We start from the raw sequence: 20,821 nt of genomic DNA on the forward strand, positions 1-20,821 counted from the left end.
TCTGCGTGGGTTTCCTCTGGGTGCTCCGGTTTCCTCTCACAAGTCCCGAAGGACGTGCTTGTTAAGTGATTTGGACATTCTGAATTCTCCCTCAGTGTACCCGAACAGGCGCCGGAGTGCGGCGATGAGGGGACTTTCACAGTAACTTCATTGCAGTGTTAATGTAAGCCTACTTGTATCAATAATAAAGATTATTAACTATTCGTAAGGTTCTTACTTCCTCATTGCACCTTACTATCCCATCTATCCTCATGTCATCTGCCAATCTGGCTATAGTATTGTCTAGCCCTACATCCAAGTCATTAATATAGATTATAAATAGTTGGGGCCAGAGGACCAAACCCTTTGGCACCATTTATCCCGACTCTCTGTCCTCTGTCGGTTAGCCAGTCTTCTATCCAAGTTTTAAATTACCCCAAATCTGATATAATCTTTGTTGTGCATTAACCAATTAGATAAATGACCAGATAATTACACATAAGGTAGACTGGGTATCGAGTTAACATGTAATCTGAAATTCAGCACATACATAGAAACATACATAGAAAATAGAAGCAGGAAGGGCGGCACGGTAGTGCAGTGGTTAGCACTGTTGCCTCACAGCACCGAGGACCTGAGTTCGATCCCTGTCCCAGGTCACTCTCTGCACATTCTTCCCGTGTCTTCGTAGGTCTCATCCCCACAACCCAAAAAGATGTGCAGGGAAGGTGAATTGGCCACGCTAATTTGCCCCTTAATTGGATAGATAAGTAATCGGTACTCTAAATGTATTTTTAAAAATAAAATAGGAGACCATTCGGCCCTTCGAGCCTCCTCCGCCATTCATTATGATCATGGCTGATCATCAAGTTCAATTCTCTGATCCCACCTTCCCCGCATATTCCTCGATTCCTTTAGCCCCAAGAGTTATATCTAATTCCTTCTTGAAATTATACAACGTTTTGGCCATGACCACTTTCTGTGGTAGTGAATTTCACAGATTCACCACTCTCTGGGTGAAGAAATCTCTCCTCACCTCAGTCCTAAAAGGTTTACCCCTTGCCCTCAAAATATGACCCTTAGTTCTGGACTCCACCACCATCAGAAACATTCTTTCTGAATATACCCTGTCTAATCCTTATGGTTTCTAAGAGATCCCGTCTCACTATTCCAAATTCCAATTAATATAATCCAAACTGACTTAGTCTCTCCTCATACGACAGTCCCGCCATCCCAGGAATAGGCCTGGTAAACCTTTGCTGCAGTCTCTCCATAGCAAGAACATCCTTCCTCAGATGAGGACTCCAAAACTGTACATAACACTCCAGATGTAGTCTCACTAATGCGCTAGACAACTGCAATCCTCTCGCTATGAAGGCCAACATACCATTTGCCCTCTTTACTGTCTGCTGTACTTGTGCGCTTACTTTCAGTGACTTATGCACAACAATGCATTACTCACCTAATATTACATTGATGTGTACGTGTAGATTATCTGTTCAACTCTCTAAAGTGGGGCTTGAATCCACGATTTTTCATCTCAGAGGTGAGCGTGCAAACACACAGGTACCCACAACTGAGGACGTGCAGCCCGTCCGATCACAGACTGGCTTCTCCATGAAATGGCTGCTGATAGGCTCACTAATGGCTGCAGAAACCAGCCTGTGATTGGATGAGCATGCCTTGGGCAATTCCGGCAGGAGTTTTGGAGTTGAATGGTTGTCAACATGACAATATGTTGGCGGGCACGTGGAAATACGTTGCACTAGCTTAATCAAGCACCTTATTCTTCTTTCTTAAAATCTAGAGTACCCAATTCTTTTTTTTCCAATTAAGGGGCAATTTAGCCTGGCCAATCCACCTACCCTGCAAATCTTTGGGTTGTGGGGGGAGCGAAACCCACGCAGGCATGGGGAGAATGTGCAAACTCCACAAAGACTGTGACCCGGGGCCTCAGCGCTGTGAGGAACCAGTGCTAACCACTGTGGCACCCGCAGCCACAGCATTTATATGGCTAGGCCAGTTAAGTTTCTGGTCAATGGTAATCCCTCAGAAGTTTACAGTAAAGGATTCAGCAATGGTAATGTCACTGAATGTCAATGGATAATGGTCAGATTCTCTCTGATTGGAGATGATTATTGCCTCTCATTTATGTAGCAAGAAACTTGAATGTAACATGCCACTTGTCAGTCCAAGCCTGGATATTGTTCAGGTTTTGCCGCATTTGGACATGGGCTGCTTCAATATGAAGAGTCGCAAACGGTGCTGAACATTGTGCAGTCATCAGCAAACTGCCCCAGCTCTTACCTTCCCTTATATTCTTCACCCCATCCTCCCCCGCTGGAGTTACTGAGCTGGTGATCAGCCATGATCATAATCAATGGTGGAGCAAACTCAAAGAGCCGAATGGCCTATCCGTGCTCCTAGTATCCATGTTTATATTTCCTACTGCCCACACCACCCCCATGTTTTTGAGGAGAGAGCTGAGACTGAGCTATGCCACTGGAATGTATTTTGAATGTCACACCAAATTCACGTACTGTCTTAGAATGAAGCAACTTGCCAAGTTGTGTCCAACCATTTATTTTCAAGTGACTGAGTCCATTTTTATAAAGATTGGACATGCACACTTAAGGCATTTGTGAAAGTCACCACACTGAGTTCAATCACATGAAATCCTATAATTACACTACAGAAACTATGTACAGCAGACAGGAAACTTGTAACTTGTGGTCAAGGGTTACTCAACTCCAGCAACCAACATTTAACATTACACGATTGGTATACCAGACACAATGGTAATCACCTTAATCTGATCATTGGCACCATGGAAAATGTTGCAAAAAAAAAATATACGTTATCATTTTCACAGAACAATGTTAAATTGTCTACGTTACTATGTTTCAAAGCACGTCAGATGGGGAATTATGTTTGGAGTGCAATGGTTGTTGTTACACACCCATTCTGCCATAACAACATCCCAAAAACAGCAGAGATATATGATCATTTTATTTTTAAAACACTGCGTTTACTCTAAGAGGAAGATAGCTGGAATACAGACAGCATTTCCTGCTCTTCCAAAAAATCACCACGAAAGGACTTCAGTTTAATAACTTGCCTATATAAAGAGCACCTGTGACAATGCAGCACTCTCTCAGTGCTGTACTGAACTGCCAAAACCATCTTACATACGCAAGTCCAGATCTATCAACGTAGGAGTGAATGTGTTATCAACAAAATCAGGTTAAGAGTACAAATGTTCAACAACATTAAGTACGCAACTGGATCATAAAGTGAATTCTCCCCTTCCTTGGTACTTGGTCAGATTTCCCTTTGTGGTCTTCCACGAGGTAATTTTCACAGGAGGTTCGCAATATGTACAGTCAATGGTTGCATTAATTTTTAAAACTTCAACAGTTCAACCTCCAGCCTCCCATTCTCTCAGTTCAGCCCTTTAGTAAATTAGTGAATTGCAAGCAGTTCACTTGCTGAAAAATCTGGGCAGTCTTCATTTGGCAAATAGGAGGACAGATATACCAATTCAAGCTTACTAAATATAATATATGTATATATTTGCTTTAAAATCCAGATTTTAAGTGTTTTATCGCTATTCAAAAAAGCCCACCTACCTTTTGCATGGAAAGTCCAGCCTTTCCTGAAGTACTCGTGTAGTCTTATTCTATCTTGCAGCCCGCTCTGGTACACTCTGTTGTAAAACTGTCTGGCAATGTAAACATAAGCAGAAGGAATGGCTCCTGCTACACCCCTAGCACCAAAGAAGCCATTCACCTCTGGTGAGGCTAGCAGTATTTGGTAATCCGTACTGGTACCCAAAATAAGATTCATATAGGCTTGAGTGAGGTTGAAATACCCTGAAGTCAAGTACATCTTAGAATTCGCCTCAGCTTCAATCATTAAAGTTTCAGTCACTTGCTCATCTATTCTTATTTCAAATGGCCTCATTTGTATTATGGGGTAGATCCATGTATCTATAAATTTCGGAGCTGTACCAATGTCACCGAGCACATGCAAATCTTCTTCAGAACTATTTTCAAACAAGTCCCTTATATGGTTTCTGAACTGCTGCTCGCTTCTTGCTTCATTCACTACGGCCATGATCCTCTTATTTGCTGCTGCACAGAAATCTGCTCGATTACCTGAAAAGTAATCATAACAATGCACTCAATTAATGCTGCTTCCATGAGCGGGACTACTTGCAGTTTAACTATTTATAGTTTATAGCAATGATTTAGATGAAAGGGACCGAATGCAGAGTTGCTAAATATTTTGATGACACAAAGGTAGGCAGGAAGGTAAGTTGTGAAGAGGACAGAAGGAGTGTGCAAAGGAACATAGATAGGTTAACCGAGTGGGCAGATGGGAGTATAATGTGGGAAAATGTGAACATGTTCACTTTGGTAGGAATTGAAAAGCAGCAAATCATTCAAATGAAAGGGGGATTGCACGACTCAATGATACAGAGGATCTGGGTGTCCTGGTACATGAATCAGCAAAAGCGAGTATGCCAGTACAGCAAGTGATTAGGAAGGAAAAAGGAATGTTGTTTATTGCAAGGGGAATGGAATATAAAAGTGGGATCTTTTGCTAGTTACCCAGGGCACTGACAAGACCACATCTAGAATCATTGAATTTTCAGTGCCGGAGGCCATTCGGCTCATCGAGTCTGCACCGGCCCTTGGAAGGAGCACCCTATGTAAGCCCACACCTCCACCCTATCCCCGTAAACCCACCTAATCGTTTTGGCCACTAAGGGCAATTTAATATGACCAATCTGTCTAAACTGCACTTCTTTGGACTGTGGGAGGAAACCGGAGCAGACACGGGGAGGATGTGCAGACTCTGCACAGTGACCCAAGTCGGGAATCGAACCTGGGTCCCTGGCGCTGTGAAGCGACAGTGCTAACCACTGGTGCTAAGGGTGTAGCAGGAGTCATTACTTCCGCTACCTTGCCGCCCCTAGAGTACTGTGTACAGTTTTGTTTGCCTTATTTAAGATGCAAACACATTAGAAACAGTTCAGAGAAGGTTTGGGCAACCGATAACTGGGATAGAGAGAGGGGCTTTTCTTCTGGGGAAACATTGGACAGGCTGGGCCTATATTCATTGGAATTTAGAAGATACAGAGGTGAATCTATTGAAACAAGGTCCTGAGGGGACTTGACAGGGTGGATGCAGAGAGGATGTTACCCCATGTGGGACAGTCTAGAACTAGGGAACACGGTTTAAAAAGTAAGGAATTTCCCACTAAGACCAATATCAGAACAATTTTTTCTACTTCAGCAGGGCCTGAATCTTTGGAACTTTCTTCTCCAGAAAGCAATGGATGCAAGGTTATAGAATATTTTTAAGGCAGAGGTAGATAGATTATTGACGAACAAAGGAGTCAAAGGTTATCGGGGCTAGGCAGAATGTGGAGTTGAGGCCACAATCAGATCTGCCGGACTATTATTGAATGGCAGAGCAGGCTCGAGGGGCCAATCAGCCCACACCTGTTCTTAACTCACATGCTTGTATAACAAAAACTGACATGTGAATGGCGTCAAATTAATGGTTATAATAAATCTGTGTATGCTCTCTAAAAACAATTGGTTTTTTTAATTTGTTTTGCGTCGCTGCCTGTCCCCAGCTGCCCTCCATTTCAGAGGGTAAGTTAATAGTCAAACACATTGCTGCGGATCTGGAGTCACATGGAGGCCAAACCAGGGAAGAACAGCAGATTTGTTCTCTAAGTAACATTAGTGAACCAGATGGGTTTTTACAACAATCAACTGTAGTTTCATGGTCATCATTAAACTTCAATTCCAGATTTCATTTTTATTGAATTCAGGTTTTCACCATCTGCCATGACAGGTTTTGAACCCAGGTCCCCAGATCATTACCCTGGGTCTCTGGATTACTAATCCAGTGACAATATCACTGCCTCTCCTAAAACATCTGTACAACAGGTAAGTGTACGAATTTCAGGCAGCACGGTGGCACAGTGGTTAGCAATGCCGCCTCACGGCGCAGAGGTCCCAGGTTCGATCCCGGCTCAGGGTCACTCTCCGTGTGGAGTTTGCACATTCTCCCCGTGTTTGTGTGGGTTTCGCCCCCACAACCCAAAGATGTGCAGGGTAGGTGAATTGGCCACGCTAAATTGCCCTTAATTGGAAAAAATTAATTGGGTACTCTTAAAAAAAAAAAAAATGTTTTTTTAAAGCGCATGAATTTCAAACTAAATTATTTTCAAGGATAGAAAAATCATAGAATTAAGTTTGATCTTTCCAGCACCAAGAAAGAAAATTTTACAAGAGGCTTAGAAAATATATCCTGTTACCTTTCTTAGGTCAAAATCTACAAACTCGGGAACAAACAACGCTGCTGGAGCCTTCACCACATGGACTAGAGCAGTTTTAGAACGTGGCTCACCACCATCTTCTCAAGGGCAACTTGATGAATGGTGATATTGCCAGTGAAGCCTACATCACTGAAATGAAGTTTTAAAAAGTGGCCACATTTCAGAGTGAAAAACATAGTGTGCAACAAGCGTGGATACCATTCTGGAATATATTCTTATAACTAGAACAGGATATGATGGCATCTTGGTACTTTTTCAATCATTGTAGCATAGAAGAGTTTGAACACAATTCATATTGAAGTTCTCTTAAAATAAGTTAGTGAGCTCACAACAGTTAGAATACAGTTTCTAGCTGCTGATAAGGAGGGGAGTATTATAGTCAAGCCAGCCAAGACAACTACTGCATATGTTATCCACAACAATTAGGAGTAATAGGGCATCATTATCTTGTTCCAGATGTATTCAGTGAGTATTTATATGTGTTAAGGGTAAATGCATTCATGCATACACACGAGGTGCCTCCTCGTGGGCCTCCAACCAGCCAAGTGGAAGTCATCTCAATAAAAGGTTACTGGTCAAGCTATGGACAGGGGAGCAATGGGAGGAAGGAATCCTCAAATTCCTGTTTTTAGAAACAGAACAACACACATTTATAGTCCGTTCCAATTAAGACTGGCAAAGGGTTGAGTCTCCTTTAAGAAAAATAGCTAATGAGACTCTCGAGGAAAACACAGCCCAAGAAAAGTACGAATCTGATGTAACTATTTGCCACAAGAGGAAAACCAACAATGGATAGTTAGGTGGAAATTAATACAAAAAGTATATCTCCTTGTTCAGTTAACAACTATCAACAACATCCAGCTTCATGTCATTAAAGAATGGGATGCTACACTTTCCAAAAGAGTATTACAGCTTACTTGAGAGTAAGTGCAAAGATCACAGAACTTAAGTTATATAACAAGCAGGTCACACTCTCATCCCTGCCCAAGTTTTGCTATCATATAACTAGATATTATAAGTAAATTGCTGAATAAAACAGAAGTAGAAAACAATTATGGAATGGCCAGCGTTACCAATCGAAATATTATCTCTACAATAATTTTACAGGGCAGCATGGTGGCGCAGTGGTTAGCACTGTAGCCTCACGGCACCGAGGTCCCAGGTTCGATCCTGGCTCTGGGTCACTATCCGTGTGCAGTTTGCACATTCTCCCCGTGTTTGCGTGGGTTTCACCCCCACAACCCAAAGATGTGCAGGCTAGGTGGATTGGCCACGCTAAATTGCCCCATAATTGGAAAAATGAATTGGGTACGCTAAATTTACAAAAAAATAAAAAATTAAAATTAAATAATTTTACGAGCCGGGTGGGTAGGGTCAAGCCGGTTTTATTGAGATGGGACAGCTTTCCATTATTGTTGGCAGGCCAAGTGCAGGCGGTTAAGATGAATATTTTGCCGCATTTTTTATTTCCCAGTCTTTTTGCTGAAAATGCTTTTTATGGGGGTCGAGCGGTTGATTTCGTCTTTTGTGTGGGCAAGTAAGGTGGCAAGAATTAGGAGGACAGTGCTTCAGAGAGGGCGACAGTCGGGAGGCATGGCCCTTCCAAACCTGATTATTGGGGGTTGGGGGTTTGTGTTGTTTTTCCTTTGCTATGTTGTGTGTTTAAAATGTTTAAATATCAAAAGCTTGAATAAAAATATATATTTCTAAATCTCTGAAACAGGCCATCAATTTGTAACTGTGCCATTGTGTTTATAGTGCATTCCTTGTACCTCAGTCACAGGTAGGGCAGAGAGCGATAGACTATTGCCGCTGGTTGGGATATCTAGGTCTGAGGGCATAGTCTAAAAATCAGTTCTAGACCTTTTAGGAGTGAAATTAGGAAACCCTTCAACAGCACAACAGCTATTAGAAGCTGGGAACTCTGTTCTGTAAATGGCAATTGATGCTAGATTAATTGTGAACTTGAAACAGAGATTGTTAACCAAATGTGTTGATACATAGAGCAAAGGCCCGTGGAGTTGAGTTACCGATCAGCCACAATGTCACTGAATGGCAGAACAAGCTTCAGCAGTTAAATGACCTACCCCTGTTCAGGTTTATTTTGTCTAATCACCTGAATGACTGACTGCCAACAGTTATTGCAGAGAGGGAGGGTAGGATAGGCATGGGCAGATAGATCAGATGGCTTTGAGTTACTTCTAGTCCTGTAACAAATGTCAACATTGCGATATCACTGTCAGGAAAAATTGTAATCGTATTTTTACACCAAAATTAAAAACTGGAGTATTCAAACAAATTCTCCAAATGTACAGTTATGTTTTTCTGTCGATCAAATACATTTTGGCGGTGATATCCACATCCCAAGTATGGCAAGTATGATCAGAATGAAGAATTACACTAGCCCACATAAGCTAGTGTAACATTTTCAGTGTTAAATGTGTCTACTGCAAAATACTGGCACAGGCTTGGGAACCTGAATTGTAGCTCCAGTATACAGGAGGTTGAGAGTAGTGAGGTCATGAGTACGGTTTCAAAGTTGCAGGAGTGTACCGGCAGGCAGGAAGGTGGTTTAAAGTGTGTCTTCTTCAATGCCAGCAGCATCCGGAATAAGGTGGGTGAACGTGCGGCATGGATTGGTACCTGGGACTTCGATGTTGTGGCCATTTCGGAGACATGGATAGAGCAGGGACAGGAATGGTTGTTGCAGGTACCGGGGTTTAGATATTTCAGTAAGCTCAGGGAAGGTGGTAAAAGAGGGGGAGGGGTGGCATTGTTAGTCAAGGACAGTATTACGGTGGCAGAAAGGACATTTGATGAGGACTCATCTACTGAGGTAGTATGGGCTGAGGTTAGAAACAGGAAAGGAGAGGTCACCCTGTTAGGGGTTTTCTATAGGCCTCCGAAAAGTTCCAGAGATGTAGAGGAAAGGATTGCAAAGATGATTCTGGATAGGAGCGAAAGCAACAGGGTAGTTGTTATGGGGGACATTAACTCCCAAATATTGACTGGAAACGCTATAGTTCGAGTACTTTAGGTGGGTCCATTTTTGTCCAATGTGTGCAGGAGGGTTTCCTGACTCAGTATGTAGACAGGCCAACGAGAGGCGAGGCCATATTGGATTGGGTACTGTGTCATGAACCAGGACAGGTGTTAGATTTGGAGGTAGCTGAGCACTTTGGTGATAGTGACCACAATTCGATTACGTTTACTTTAGTGATGGAAAGGGATAGGTATATACCGCAGGGCAAGAGTTATATCTGGGGGGGAAAGGCAATTATGATGTGATGAGGCAAGACTTAGGATGCATCGGATGGAGAGGAAAACTGCAGGGGATGGCACAATGGAAATGTGGAGCTTGTTCAAGGAACAGCTACTGCGTGTCCTTGATACGTATGTACCCGTCAGGCAGGGAGGAAGTGGTCGAGCAAGGGAACCGTGGTTTACTAAAGAAGTCGAAACACTTGTCAAGAGGAAGAAGGAGGCTTATGTAAAGATGAGACATGAAGGTTCAGTTAGGGCGCTCGTGAGTTACAAGTTAGCTAAGAAGGACCGAAAGAGAGAGCTGTTGCGCCAATTATGTTGCTCTTTTTAGTCTTAGTTTATTTGCTCTGATTATGTCACCTTTGCTCACGAGTCGCCAGGTATCTTTCTGATACCGCCACGTGGTTCAAGCTCAAGTTATGATTAATAAGTCAGCACACCGCTTAGTAAGATTGAAATCAACGGTCATTTATTATATACAACAAGTAATGTTTACACAATAATCCTACTATCTATATAGAAACCTATCACTACTGGCCAATACTTAGCTTTAGGAAGAGCCCACCAGGTCAGGGAAACGAATGGCTTATCAATTCGGATCTGGCCCGCAGGATTCAAAAGGCTGATACAGGTCGATGGCTAGGAGTCTTTATTGGATAGCGATCGCTGGATTCAAACTTACAGTTGCTGGTTGATGTTCCTGCGAAGGTCTCGAGCAGGCGAAGAAGGGAGAGAGAGATCTGAACTTGGCCCCTCACTTTACAGGGCCCAGGGGCTTCCCGCCTCTCGGGGCGGCCCTTGACCCCGAGTCCCAAGTGATTGGACTTGTTCCCAATCACTGGGTTCGATACGTCCAATTGCGAGGCGATTCCCCGATCGGGGGGGTGGTCGTTCACCTGCCTTTGTTTCGGCCACTGCAGGCGCCGACAGGTCTGGCCCGGTATTCAATTGCTAATATGTTGCAATTGTTCCCGGGGATAGCCGATTAAACTGCAGATGTCTGGGTTGATGGGCTGCTAATAGTCCTGAGTATAACTGCAGATGTCTGGGTTGATGGGCTGTTAATAGTCCTGAGTATCGATCTGGGCCAACTTCCCCAGAGCCGAATATGATATTCTGCCTGCAGCTGTCCGTTTGTGTCCTGTTGCCTGCTTTTCCCATCAGCCTTTTCGGTTAGCCATTTTAAAATTGGGTTTTGGCCAAATTAATAGGGAAGCAGCCATTTTACGTGGCTACAGAGCCAAGAAGAGCCAGGAGGGGACATGAAAAGTCTTTGGCAGGTAGGATCAAGGATAACCCTAAAGCTTTGTGCAGATATGTCAGGAATAAACAAATGACTAGGGTAAAAGTAGGGCCAGTCAAGGACAGTAGTGGGAAGTTGTGCTTGGAGTCCGAGGAGATAGGAGGTGCTAAATGAATATTTTTTTGTCAGTATTCACACAGGAAAAAGACAATGTTGTCGAGGAGAATACTGATTTATGCTACTAGACTAGAAGGGCTTGAGGTTCATAAGGAGGAGGCGTTAGCAATTCTGGAAAGTGTGAAAATTGATAAATCCCTTGGGCCGGATGGGATTTATCCTAGGATTCTTTGGGAAGCTAGGGAGGTAATTGCTGAGCTTTTGGCTTTGACCTTTAAGTCATCTTTGTGTACAGGAATAGTGCCAGAAGACTGGAGGATAGCAAATGTTGTCCCCTTGTTCAAGAAGGGGAGTCGAGACAACCCCGGTAACTATAGACCAGTGAGCCTGACTTCTGTTGTGGGCAAAATCTTGGACAGGTTGATAAGAGATAGGATGTATAATCATCTGGAAAGGAATAATTTGATTAGAGATAGTCAACTCGGTTTTGTGAAGGGTAGGTCGTGCCTCACAAACCTTATTGAGTTCTTTGAGAAGTTGACCAAACAGGTGGACGAGGGTAAAGCAGTTGATGTGGTGTATATGGATTTCAGTAAAGCGTTTGATAAGGTTCCCCACAGTAGGCTACTGCAGAAAATACGGAGGCATGGGATTCAGGGTGATTTAGCAGTTTGGAAATTGGCTAGCTGGAAGAAGACAAAGGGTGGTGGTTGATGGGAAATGTTCAGACTGGAGTCCAGTTACTAGTGGTGTACCACAAGGATCTGTTTTGGGGCCACTGCTGTTTGTCATTTTTATAAATGACCTGGAGGAGGGCGTAGGAGGATGGGTGAGTAAATTTGAGATGACAGTAATGTCGGTGGAGTTGTGGACAGTGCGGAAGGATGTTACAAGTTACAGAGGGACACAGATAAGCTGCAGCGCTGGGCTGAGAGGTGGCAAATGGAGTTTAATGCAGAAAAGTGTGGGGTGATTCATTTTGGAAGGAATAACAGGAAGACAGAGTACTGGGCTAATGGCAAGATAAGGTGACTTAATTGAGGCATACAAGATGATCAGAGGATTGGATAGGGTGGACAGTGAGAGGCCTTTTCCTCAGATGGTGATGTCTAGCACGAGGGGACATAAGCTTTAAGTTGAGGGGAGATAGCTATAAGACAGATGTCAGAGGTAGGTTCTTTACTCAGAGAGTAGTAAGGGCGTGGAATGCCCTGCCTGCAACAGTAGTGGACTCGCCAACACTAAGGGCATTCAAATGGTCATTGGATAGACATATGGACGATAAGGGAATAGTGTAGATGGGCTTTAGAGTGGTTTCACAGGTCGGCGCAACATTGAAAGCCGAAGGGCCTGTACTGCGCTGTAATGTTCTATGTTCTTAGGTGCAAACAGTCTAAAAGTTGATGCATGCAGTTAAGATACAGAGTAAACAAGAAATGGTAATTGATCGATGATATGTTGATGCCATCAACTTCCTTGGTGCCTTACACTCAAAAAATATATTGCCCCACTTCAGTTACTAAATAATTTAAACAATTTTACCAGAAGTATTTAGCTTTAAATAGAAATGCACACACTGCGTGGGTTTCTTCCGGGTGGTCGGTTTCCTCCCACAGTCTAAAGATGTGCAGGTTAGGTGGATTGGCCATGCTAAATTGCCCTTTGTGACTCCATGTGGAGTTCGCACATTCTCCCAGTGTCTGCGTGGGTCTCACCCCCACAACCCAAAGATGTGCAGGGTAGGGATTGGCCACGCTAAATTGCCCCTTATCTGCATGGTAGCACAGTGGTTAGCACTTAAAAGCATTTAACAAGATAGCCTCAACTGCTTCACTGGACAGGAAATTCCACAGATTCACAATCCTTTGGGTGAAGAAGTTCCTCCTCAACTAAATCTGCTCCCCCTTATTTTGAGGCTATGCCCCCGAGGTCTAGTTCCACCCACCAGTGGAAACAACCTCCTTCCTTCTATATTATATATTCCCTTCATAATGGGTGGCACGGTTAGCACTGTTGCTTCACAGCACCATGGTCCCAGGTTCGATTCCCGGCTTGGATCACTATCTATGCAGAGTCTGCACGTTCTCTCTGTGTCTGCGCGGGTTTCCTCCGGGAGGTGCTCCGGGTTCCTCACAAGTCCCGAAAAGACGTGCTGTTAGGTAATTTGGACATTCTGAATTCTCCCTCTGTGAACCTGAACAGGCGCCGGAATGTGGCGACTGGAGGCTTTTCACAGCAACTTCACTGCAACGTTAATGTAAGCCTTCTTGTGATATAAAGATTATTTTAATAATAATAATTGGGCACTCTAATCTTATTTAAAAAAATAGAAATACACACATGCTTTGCTTTGACTAAAGTTAAAATCCTGACTTGTGGAGCCATCTCCTTCCAGAATCACATGCCCAATTCCATGCCAATTTTATGCATGAGGTAACTTGTTTTAACTGGAATTTTCATTTACAGTAATTTAATAAAAATGAAGATCACATGAACCAAGTGCAGGAAATCACATTCATAATACAGTCTGGGCTCACAGCTAAACCATTAGTGCTCATTTATGAATAAGGATCATGCAGCTCCTGTTAAAACAAGGCCCCGAGAACGTAAATTACAAGAACAAATGTCTCAGGGTTGATGCCCACGTGGCCATACTCAATTCCAATGAAGTCCCTATAGTCAACATTAGTAAGGATAATGTGCTCAGCTAGTAGTCAATGGACTGCAATGAACAGTTCTTAAACGTTCTGGCAATAGCCCTATGACTAAGACATTACGATTATTCACAAATCAATAGTGTGGAAAATCCACTTTCCTGTATGTGAAGTGGCAGTTTAATTTACTCGGCAGTTTTGCTTCAGTGAAACATCTTTCGAGAAGTAATTGCCAGAAACTATTCTTCAAACATATTGTTTACATATCACAGCTTAGCCACAGTTTTTGTCCCAGTTTAAAAATATCATGGGGATGCTGCCTACTCTAACATTGAAAAAAAGAAACTTGAAATGTCTAAAAAGATTAATAATTTGTCCCAAATTATAGAACCAACTTAGGAGCATTAAGGTAAATATTTTCAGAACAAAATAATTGAAGTAAAACACTCAAAGACCCATAAGATTTATCCCAACCATGTATTGACTAAAAATTGAACATGAAGCAGAGCATTTAATTTCAAAAATGCAGTGAAAATTCCAATGTGAACCTATTTTTCAGTTTTAAATTATGGTCCTTGCAGGATGTTAAACTGCAATGCAGGTTTATCAATGTTAAATTTTACCCAATTGCTAGTTATACCTAACAAAATCAGCAAGTAGAGTGTCAAGAAAAGTTATTGCCGGCCTACATGCCGTGGCCACCGGATGTCACTGTGGAGCAGCCTACGATTCTGTGTCTTAAGTGGCGTCAGCTTGGCAGTTCACGCAAGTACAGGTAAATAAAAAAGATAAAGATTTAATTTTAAATCCTTTTTTAAACTTTCAGAATTTACATTCTATTATCACTTCCTCATTTTCAGCTCCAGGTAAAGTATTAATAAGTCTCTGGAATATCCTACCTTCTGAATGCCTGTGGGCCTGCCTCTGATGCAGCCACCATAACTGATAGCATGTTTCGCTTCCTTCTCAATCAACTGCTCCCGAGTGACCAGCTGGCGCTCGTCAACCCCAGTGTGCTGCGTGACCACGCAGAGATTGTATTCTTGCTTCAGAGTCAGAAGGTTGAGGGTTCAAGTCTCATTCCGGTACTGAGGGAGTGCCACACCGTTGTAGGTACTGTCTTTGCCGATGGTCGCACTAGTCTGATCTCAGAAGCTAAGCATGCTCGGACCTGGTGAGTACTTGGGATGGGAGGCCGACTGGGAGTATCAGGTGCAGTAGGATTTTGCTGCCAGCAAAGGCAGCTCACATCAGCCACTCTCGACACAATCGATAGATAGGTAGCTAACTGTGGTATCAGGATGGGCCGCACAGTGGTTAGCGCTGCTGCCTATGGCGCTGAAGACCTGGGTTCGATCCCTGCCCCGGGCAACTGACCGTGTGGAGTTTGCACATTCTTCCCGTGTCTGTGTTCCTCGCAGAAACCAAAAAGATGAGGTTAGGTGGATTGGCCAGGCTAAATTGCCCCTTAATTGGAAAAAGCAATTGGGTACGCTAAATTTATTTTTTTTAAACTGTGGTATCTGGATAACCTGGACCAAAGACCAGAAGCCTTTCCATTTTCATGCCGTCATAGTGGAGAGGCTGATGGGACTCCTCGTCCTCCATCGCCCTTCGCCCATACATTCCTCCTCTCCACTAACTTCTCCTCCTCTGTCGCCCACCCAATTCTCCTTGCTCTAATTATTTACACCCCACCCTCTAACCCTGCTATAGCACCATGTGATAAGGATCATCTATTGGATGTCAGATTTTTCTGGTGTTCTATCCCAACAAATCTTTAAGGAGTGGCCCGGATAGGGGAAGAGTATATGAGACTTGTGACCAATTCGAGCTAATGGGGGGAACAAAAGGAAAATCACAGAGGAGAAAGTGTGTACGGAAACTATGCTTCTGGTAACGCAGGAGATATGGGAATTCCATTTGAAAAAAATGAATGGATTAAATTTAAATAGTTCAAGAACAAAAATTGGAGGCAGCAAAGGTGGCTGATTGGAGTTATGGGAATTGTATTTGAGCTCAGAGCTAAGGAGGCCAAAATGGTGATAAAGAAGGATCGTGGTTGGCACCATCAAAAGGCAGTAGCTGATGGGTATGAGAACTGGACCTTGATTGAAGGATTAAAAATGTTTAGATTTCCAATGGCCCCAAAGGCTTCTGGGAAGTGAAGATATAGTGATTCATCCATTTTACTGAGGGAGAATGAAGACTGTGCAGACTCCAACTGTTCCTGTTTATTTCCTTTGTTCCCATTTCTTTTGCTATTTTATTACTTTGGTCCGTGGACCCATAATCAGAATATGTCTTTAAGCAGAAGACTGAAGTTTGAACAGCCTGCTTGTCCACACTGCGTTCCCAGGTTTTGTTTTTAGCCAGACTCCTTGGCACCGAGTGGAACTTGGAACCAGGTTTGGAGGGAGTCGAATCAATTGGTTAGCTGGCAACCATTGGGTTGGCCAGGGACAGTATTCTGACTGACAACAAATTAGTGATCTGTTCCTGCGTGATGCTTTGAGCGTTTAGATCTTGTAAATAGAAGAATCTCTCTTCTCTCTCACTCTCTCTCTCTCTCCCCCCAACTTGCTGGGAGCCGGTTTAGCTCGCTTGACTAGACAGTTGTTTCGTGATGCAGAATAAGGCCAGCAGCGCGAGTTCAATTCCGGTACCGGCTGAGGTTATTCATGAACGCCTGCCTTCTCAACCTTGCCCCTCGCCCGAGTTGTGATGATCCTCCGGTCAAATCGCCACCAGTCAGCTCTCCCCCTCAAAGGTCACCTGGGACTATGGCAACCTTACCTACTTGCTGAAGTGAAAGAACTGCTCTATTGTTCTGAAAGCAGTGAATGCCTGGCTGTGAACATGGAGTCTGCAGAGAAGGTAGACAGCCTTGCCAGGGAAAACCACCTCAAACCTCAAAACGAAAGCTGAACTTCAGAAAATCATTAACCAGAGATCATCCCAATGCATCAAAGATCTTTGTCCTTTTATTTTTATTAATATTTTCTTTCCCTTTCCACCACCCTTTGCCCTCTGTGTTGTTTGTCTGTGTGTATTATAGAAAATGGGGGTATTAGATAGTCAGTTACATTTTCTGTCCATTTAATTATAATACTGTACATAATAAATGGTTACTTGTGTTAAATTTACAAACCTGGCAACTGCGGTTTATTCGAATCAACCAAGGAGCTCGGGTATTTTAAATAAAATCTTACATTATTTGTGCTGTGACTTGGGGTCAAGTGGAGCTGCAATTGACCACACACTAACCCAGGGTGTGGTGAAACCAACACAAGCATAACATAGAACATACAGTGCAGAAGGAGGCCATTCAGCCCATCGAGTCTGCACCGACCCACTTAAACCCTCACTTCCACCCTATCCCCCGTAACCCAATAACCCCACCTAACCTTTTTTGGTCACAAAGGGCAATTTAGCATGGCCAATCCACCTAACCTGCACATCTTTGGACTGTGGGAGGAAACCGACCACCCGGAGGAAACCCACGCAGACACGGGGAGAACGTGCAGACTCCGCACAGACTGTGACCCAGCGGGGAATCGAACCTGGGACCCTGGCGCTGTGAAGCCACAGTGCTAGCCACTTGTGCTACCGTGCTGCCCATAACGGAGTCTGCATAAATAACATTAATTTATCCTACCTGTGAATGGGTGGATCATTCCTGGTTTAACATCAGCGGTATCATTATGCTGCAATTGAAGTGAGACATCGCTGACTGCATTAACCAATTCATCAAAGAAATCTGCGATCTCTTGGCAGTTATGGAGTAAAACATAACGATCCTGACGATTCATAAAGTAGGAATCACTCAGATTTGCTCTAGAGAGTTAAAAAAAATTATTTGTATGAAGGTCTGAAGATTGCAATATCATTTCAGGCCCACAAAGGTCAGAACCTTTAGTACACTGTAACACCAGCATCACTTTGCAGAACATTGGACACATCTCACCACCTCATAGAATCATAGATCATAGAACTTATAGTGCAGAAGGAGGCCATTCGGCCCATCGAGTCTGCACCGGCCCTTACGAAGTGCACCCTACTCAAGCCCACGTATCTACCCTATCCCTGTAACCCAGTAACCCCCACTTAACCTTTTTGGACATTAAGGGCAATTTAGCATGGCCAATCCACCTAACCCACACATCTTTGGACTGTGGGAGGAAACCGGAGCACCCGGAGGAAACCCACGCAGACACGGGGAGAACGTGCAGACTCCGCACAGACAGTGTCCCAGCCAGGAATCAAACATGGGACCCTGGAGCTGTGAAGCAACTGTGCTAACCACTATGCTACCGTGCTGCCCACCTCCACCCTCCCCGACATACCTTAGTCATTGCCCATTACCCACAATGGTTGAAGATGCCATTGATTCATTGGGCAGGATTTTGTGGTAGAAATAACAGTAAGGTTACCAGTGCTCATCGTCATTAAAGAGTAAATCAGACAACAACTTCCGGCACCCAAACTATCTGCCTTTCCCCTGTCCTTATCCTCACGACCCATTTTAAAACCTATGTTTCTGACCAAGCTTTCAGTCACCACTCCTAACAACTCCCTCTTTCGTTCACTGTCAATGTGTGCCTGAAATGCACCAGTAGAAGGCACTGGGGCATTTTGCTATTAAGGTAAATACAAGCCACTGATCTTTCCAAGAAGTTGTTCCAGCCCTTAACTGATAGGTAGCATGCTGTGCAGACTACTTACACTTCACAAATAATCAGCCTAATAAATCACAAAACCAGTAAGAAATGAATGGTTATTGCCATAATTGAAACAAACGTAATCAAAGTTTACATTAAGCACCCTCTTCACAACACATAGAGTGGAGTCAGGAAGGGTTTACGGTAAAAATAAATTGGGAAACATGTCCCAAACCCACCGGTACTGCCATTTCTACCCCTGGTTTGCGTAGCCTGTGTCCCAATGTGGAGCAGCGGAACACTTTATTATAATATTTAAATCAGGCTTTCACAATGCAATTGAATGAGAGACAAGAGCAGCTGGGTGGTTGCAGGTATCAAGTGGTTTTTGTGAGCACTGCTTGTGAGCAAAAAGAAACTGAATTTCTTCCTTCAAATAAACCATTTGCTAGTCATGGCCTCACCTCACTGCTGATACCCCCACCCCTGCCACTACCCTTGGTCCTGGGCCTCCTGGACCCCATTTTTCTGACCAACAACCCACAACTCCACTCCACCTACAACCTGTCTCCTCTCCCTACCACCATCCCCACCAGCACCCCCTTAACTATGGCCGTGGACTTTTACCGCTAACTTTCCTGGACTGCAGCTACCCAGCCTCTCAATCTGGGCAGCTGCCGGGCAGGAAACAGAATTTTGAAAATTATAGAATGCTTGCCACTCAATTCTCCACATCTCCCATGATTTCCCAACTTGCTCGCCTTGCTATCGGGTTCCCACCCACCCCCACTTTAAATATCAAAGTCAATATTATTTACAGAATGCAACTTCTTTCATACTCACCCACTAATGATGACATTGTTATCGAAGAGGTAGACTTTGATGTGTTGCAGCCCAATTGTCTCATTGAACCGCTCTGGAAGTAGGAATTTAAGAATACCCCTGAGATCTGGAGTGTGGTATAATGCAACACGCACTTGATTTGGAAACTTCTTCAGCAGTGGAATCAGCATAGTTCGCGAATTCTTCTTGCCTAGATAAAAGTAACAACATACAATTAGAACAAAAAGGATGATCAACACACAGTTAAAACATCCCTGTCAAAGTGTTAAATGGGGGTGGGGGGGGGGGGGAAATTTAATAAACCCCAAATAAAAATCTTCCACTTTGGAGCGAAAACCACAAGACATAGGAGAAGTAGACCATTTGGCCCATCTAGTCTGCTCTGCCAATCAAAGATATGACTGATCTGACATGATAATCTCAACTCCACTTTCCCACCTTATTCCCAACACCCTCAATTCCCTTACTAATTAAAAATCTGTCGGGGTAGCACGGTGGCACAGTGATGAGCATTGCTGCCTCACGGCGCCGAGGTCCCAGGTTCGGTCCCGGCTCTGGGTCACTGTCCGTGTGGAGTTTACACATTCTCCCCTTGTTTACGTGGGTTTCACCCCCACAACCCAAAAGATGTGCAGGGTAGGTGCATTGGCCACACTACAAATTGCCCCTTAATTGGAAAAAATGAATTGAGTACTCTAAATTTTTAAACTGTCTACCTCAGCCTTCAACATACTTAACAACCCAGCTTCTACATCTCTCTCTGGTAAAGAATTCCACAGATTTACTACCCTTGATGAAGAAATTTCTCCTCCTCTCTCTTACTTAGGGCAGCACGGTAGCATTGTGGATAGCACAATTGCTTCACAGCTCCAGGGTCCCAGGTTTGATTCAGGCTTGGGTCACTGTCTGTGCGGAGTCTGCACATGCTCCCCGTGTGTGCGTGGGTTTCCTCCGGGTGCTCCGGTTTCTTCCCACAGTCCAAAGATGTGCAGGTTAGTTGGATTGGCCATGATAAATTGTCCTCAGTGTCCAAAATTGCTCCTAGTGTTGGGTGGGGTTACTGGGTTATGGGGATAGGGTGGCGGTGTGGACCTTGGGTAGGGTGCTCTTTCCAAGAGCCGGTGCAGACTCGATGGGACGAATGGCCTCCTTCTGCACTGTAAATTCTATGAAATACTCTGAGATTATGCCCTCTGGTCCTAGACTCTCCCACAAGGGAAACAACCTCTCTGCCTCTGCCCTGTCAAGCCCCCTGAGAATTCTACGAGCGAGATCCTCCAACTGTTCACGCTGGCGGGATCTTCCAGTCCTGATGACGGCACCCCCCCGTCACGGGTTTCCCGGCAGTATGGGGTGGATTCAATGGGAAATTCCATTGACAGTGCCAGAACCAGACAATCCCAGCACCGGCCAATGGAGGACTGCCTCCTACCGCTGAGAAACACACCCCGGGGAGGCCTGAGAATCTCGTCCTATATTTCTCAATATGGCGTCCTCTCATTCTTCCAAACTCCTATAAGTACAGGCCCAACCTACTCTCCTCATATCAAAATCCCTCCATACACAGGATTAACCTAGTGAACCTTCTCTGGACTGCCTTCAGTGCCTGTGTATCTTTCCTTAAATAAGGGGACCAAACTGTTCACAGTGTTCCAGGTGTGGTCTAACTCGTGCCTTGTACAGTTTTAGCAAGACTTTTCTA

The 20,821-nt window shown here is 44.0% G+C and overlaps 1 protein-coding gene across 4 annotated transcripts in view; it reads right to left on the minus strand.

Moving 5' to 3' along the window:
- Nucleotides 1-20,821, minus strand: part of pgs1 (phosphatidylglycerophosphate synthase 1) — a 102,222-nt gene that overhangs the window by 68,461 nt on the left and 12,940 nt on the right. For all 4 annotated transcript variants that reach the window (XR_011936246.1, XM_072483578.1, XM_072483579.1 and 1 more), the window contains 3 exons: nt 19,120-19,309; nt 17,274-17,452; nt 3,609-4,136 (listed from right to left, as the gene is read on the minus strand). Coding sequence is in view for 3 of the 4 variants with exons in the window: in XM_072483578.1 (XP_072339679.1) it covers nt 3,609-4,136; nt 17,274-17,452; nt 19,120-19,309 (897 nt within the window). In the remaining variant the exon portion in view is untranslated. The remainder of the gene's footprint in view (nt 1-3,608; nt 4,137-17,273; nt 17,453-19,119; nt 19,310-20,821) is intronic.

The sequence above is a fragment of the Scyliorhinus torazame genome, chromosome 18 (assembly GCF_047496885.1).
Source record: "Scyliorhinus torazame isolate Kashiwa2021f chromosome 18, sScyTor2.1, whole genome shotgun sequence".
Taxonomy (NCBI): domain Eukaryota; kingdom Metazoa; phylum Chordata; class Chondrichthyes; order Carcharhiniformes; family Scyliorhinidae; genus Scyliorhinus; species Scyliorhinus torazame.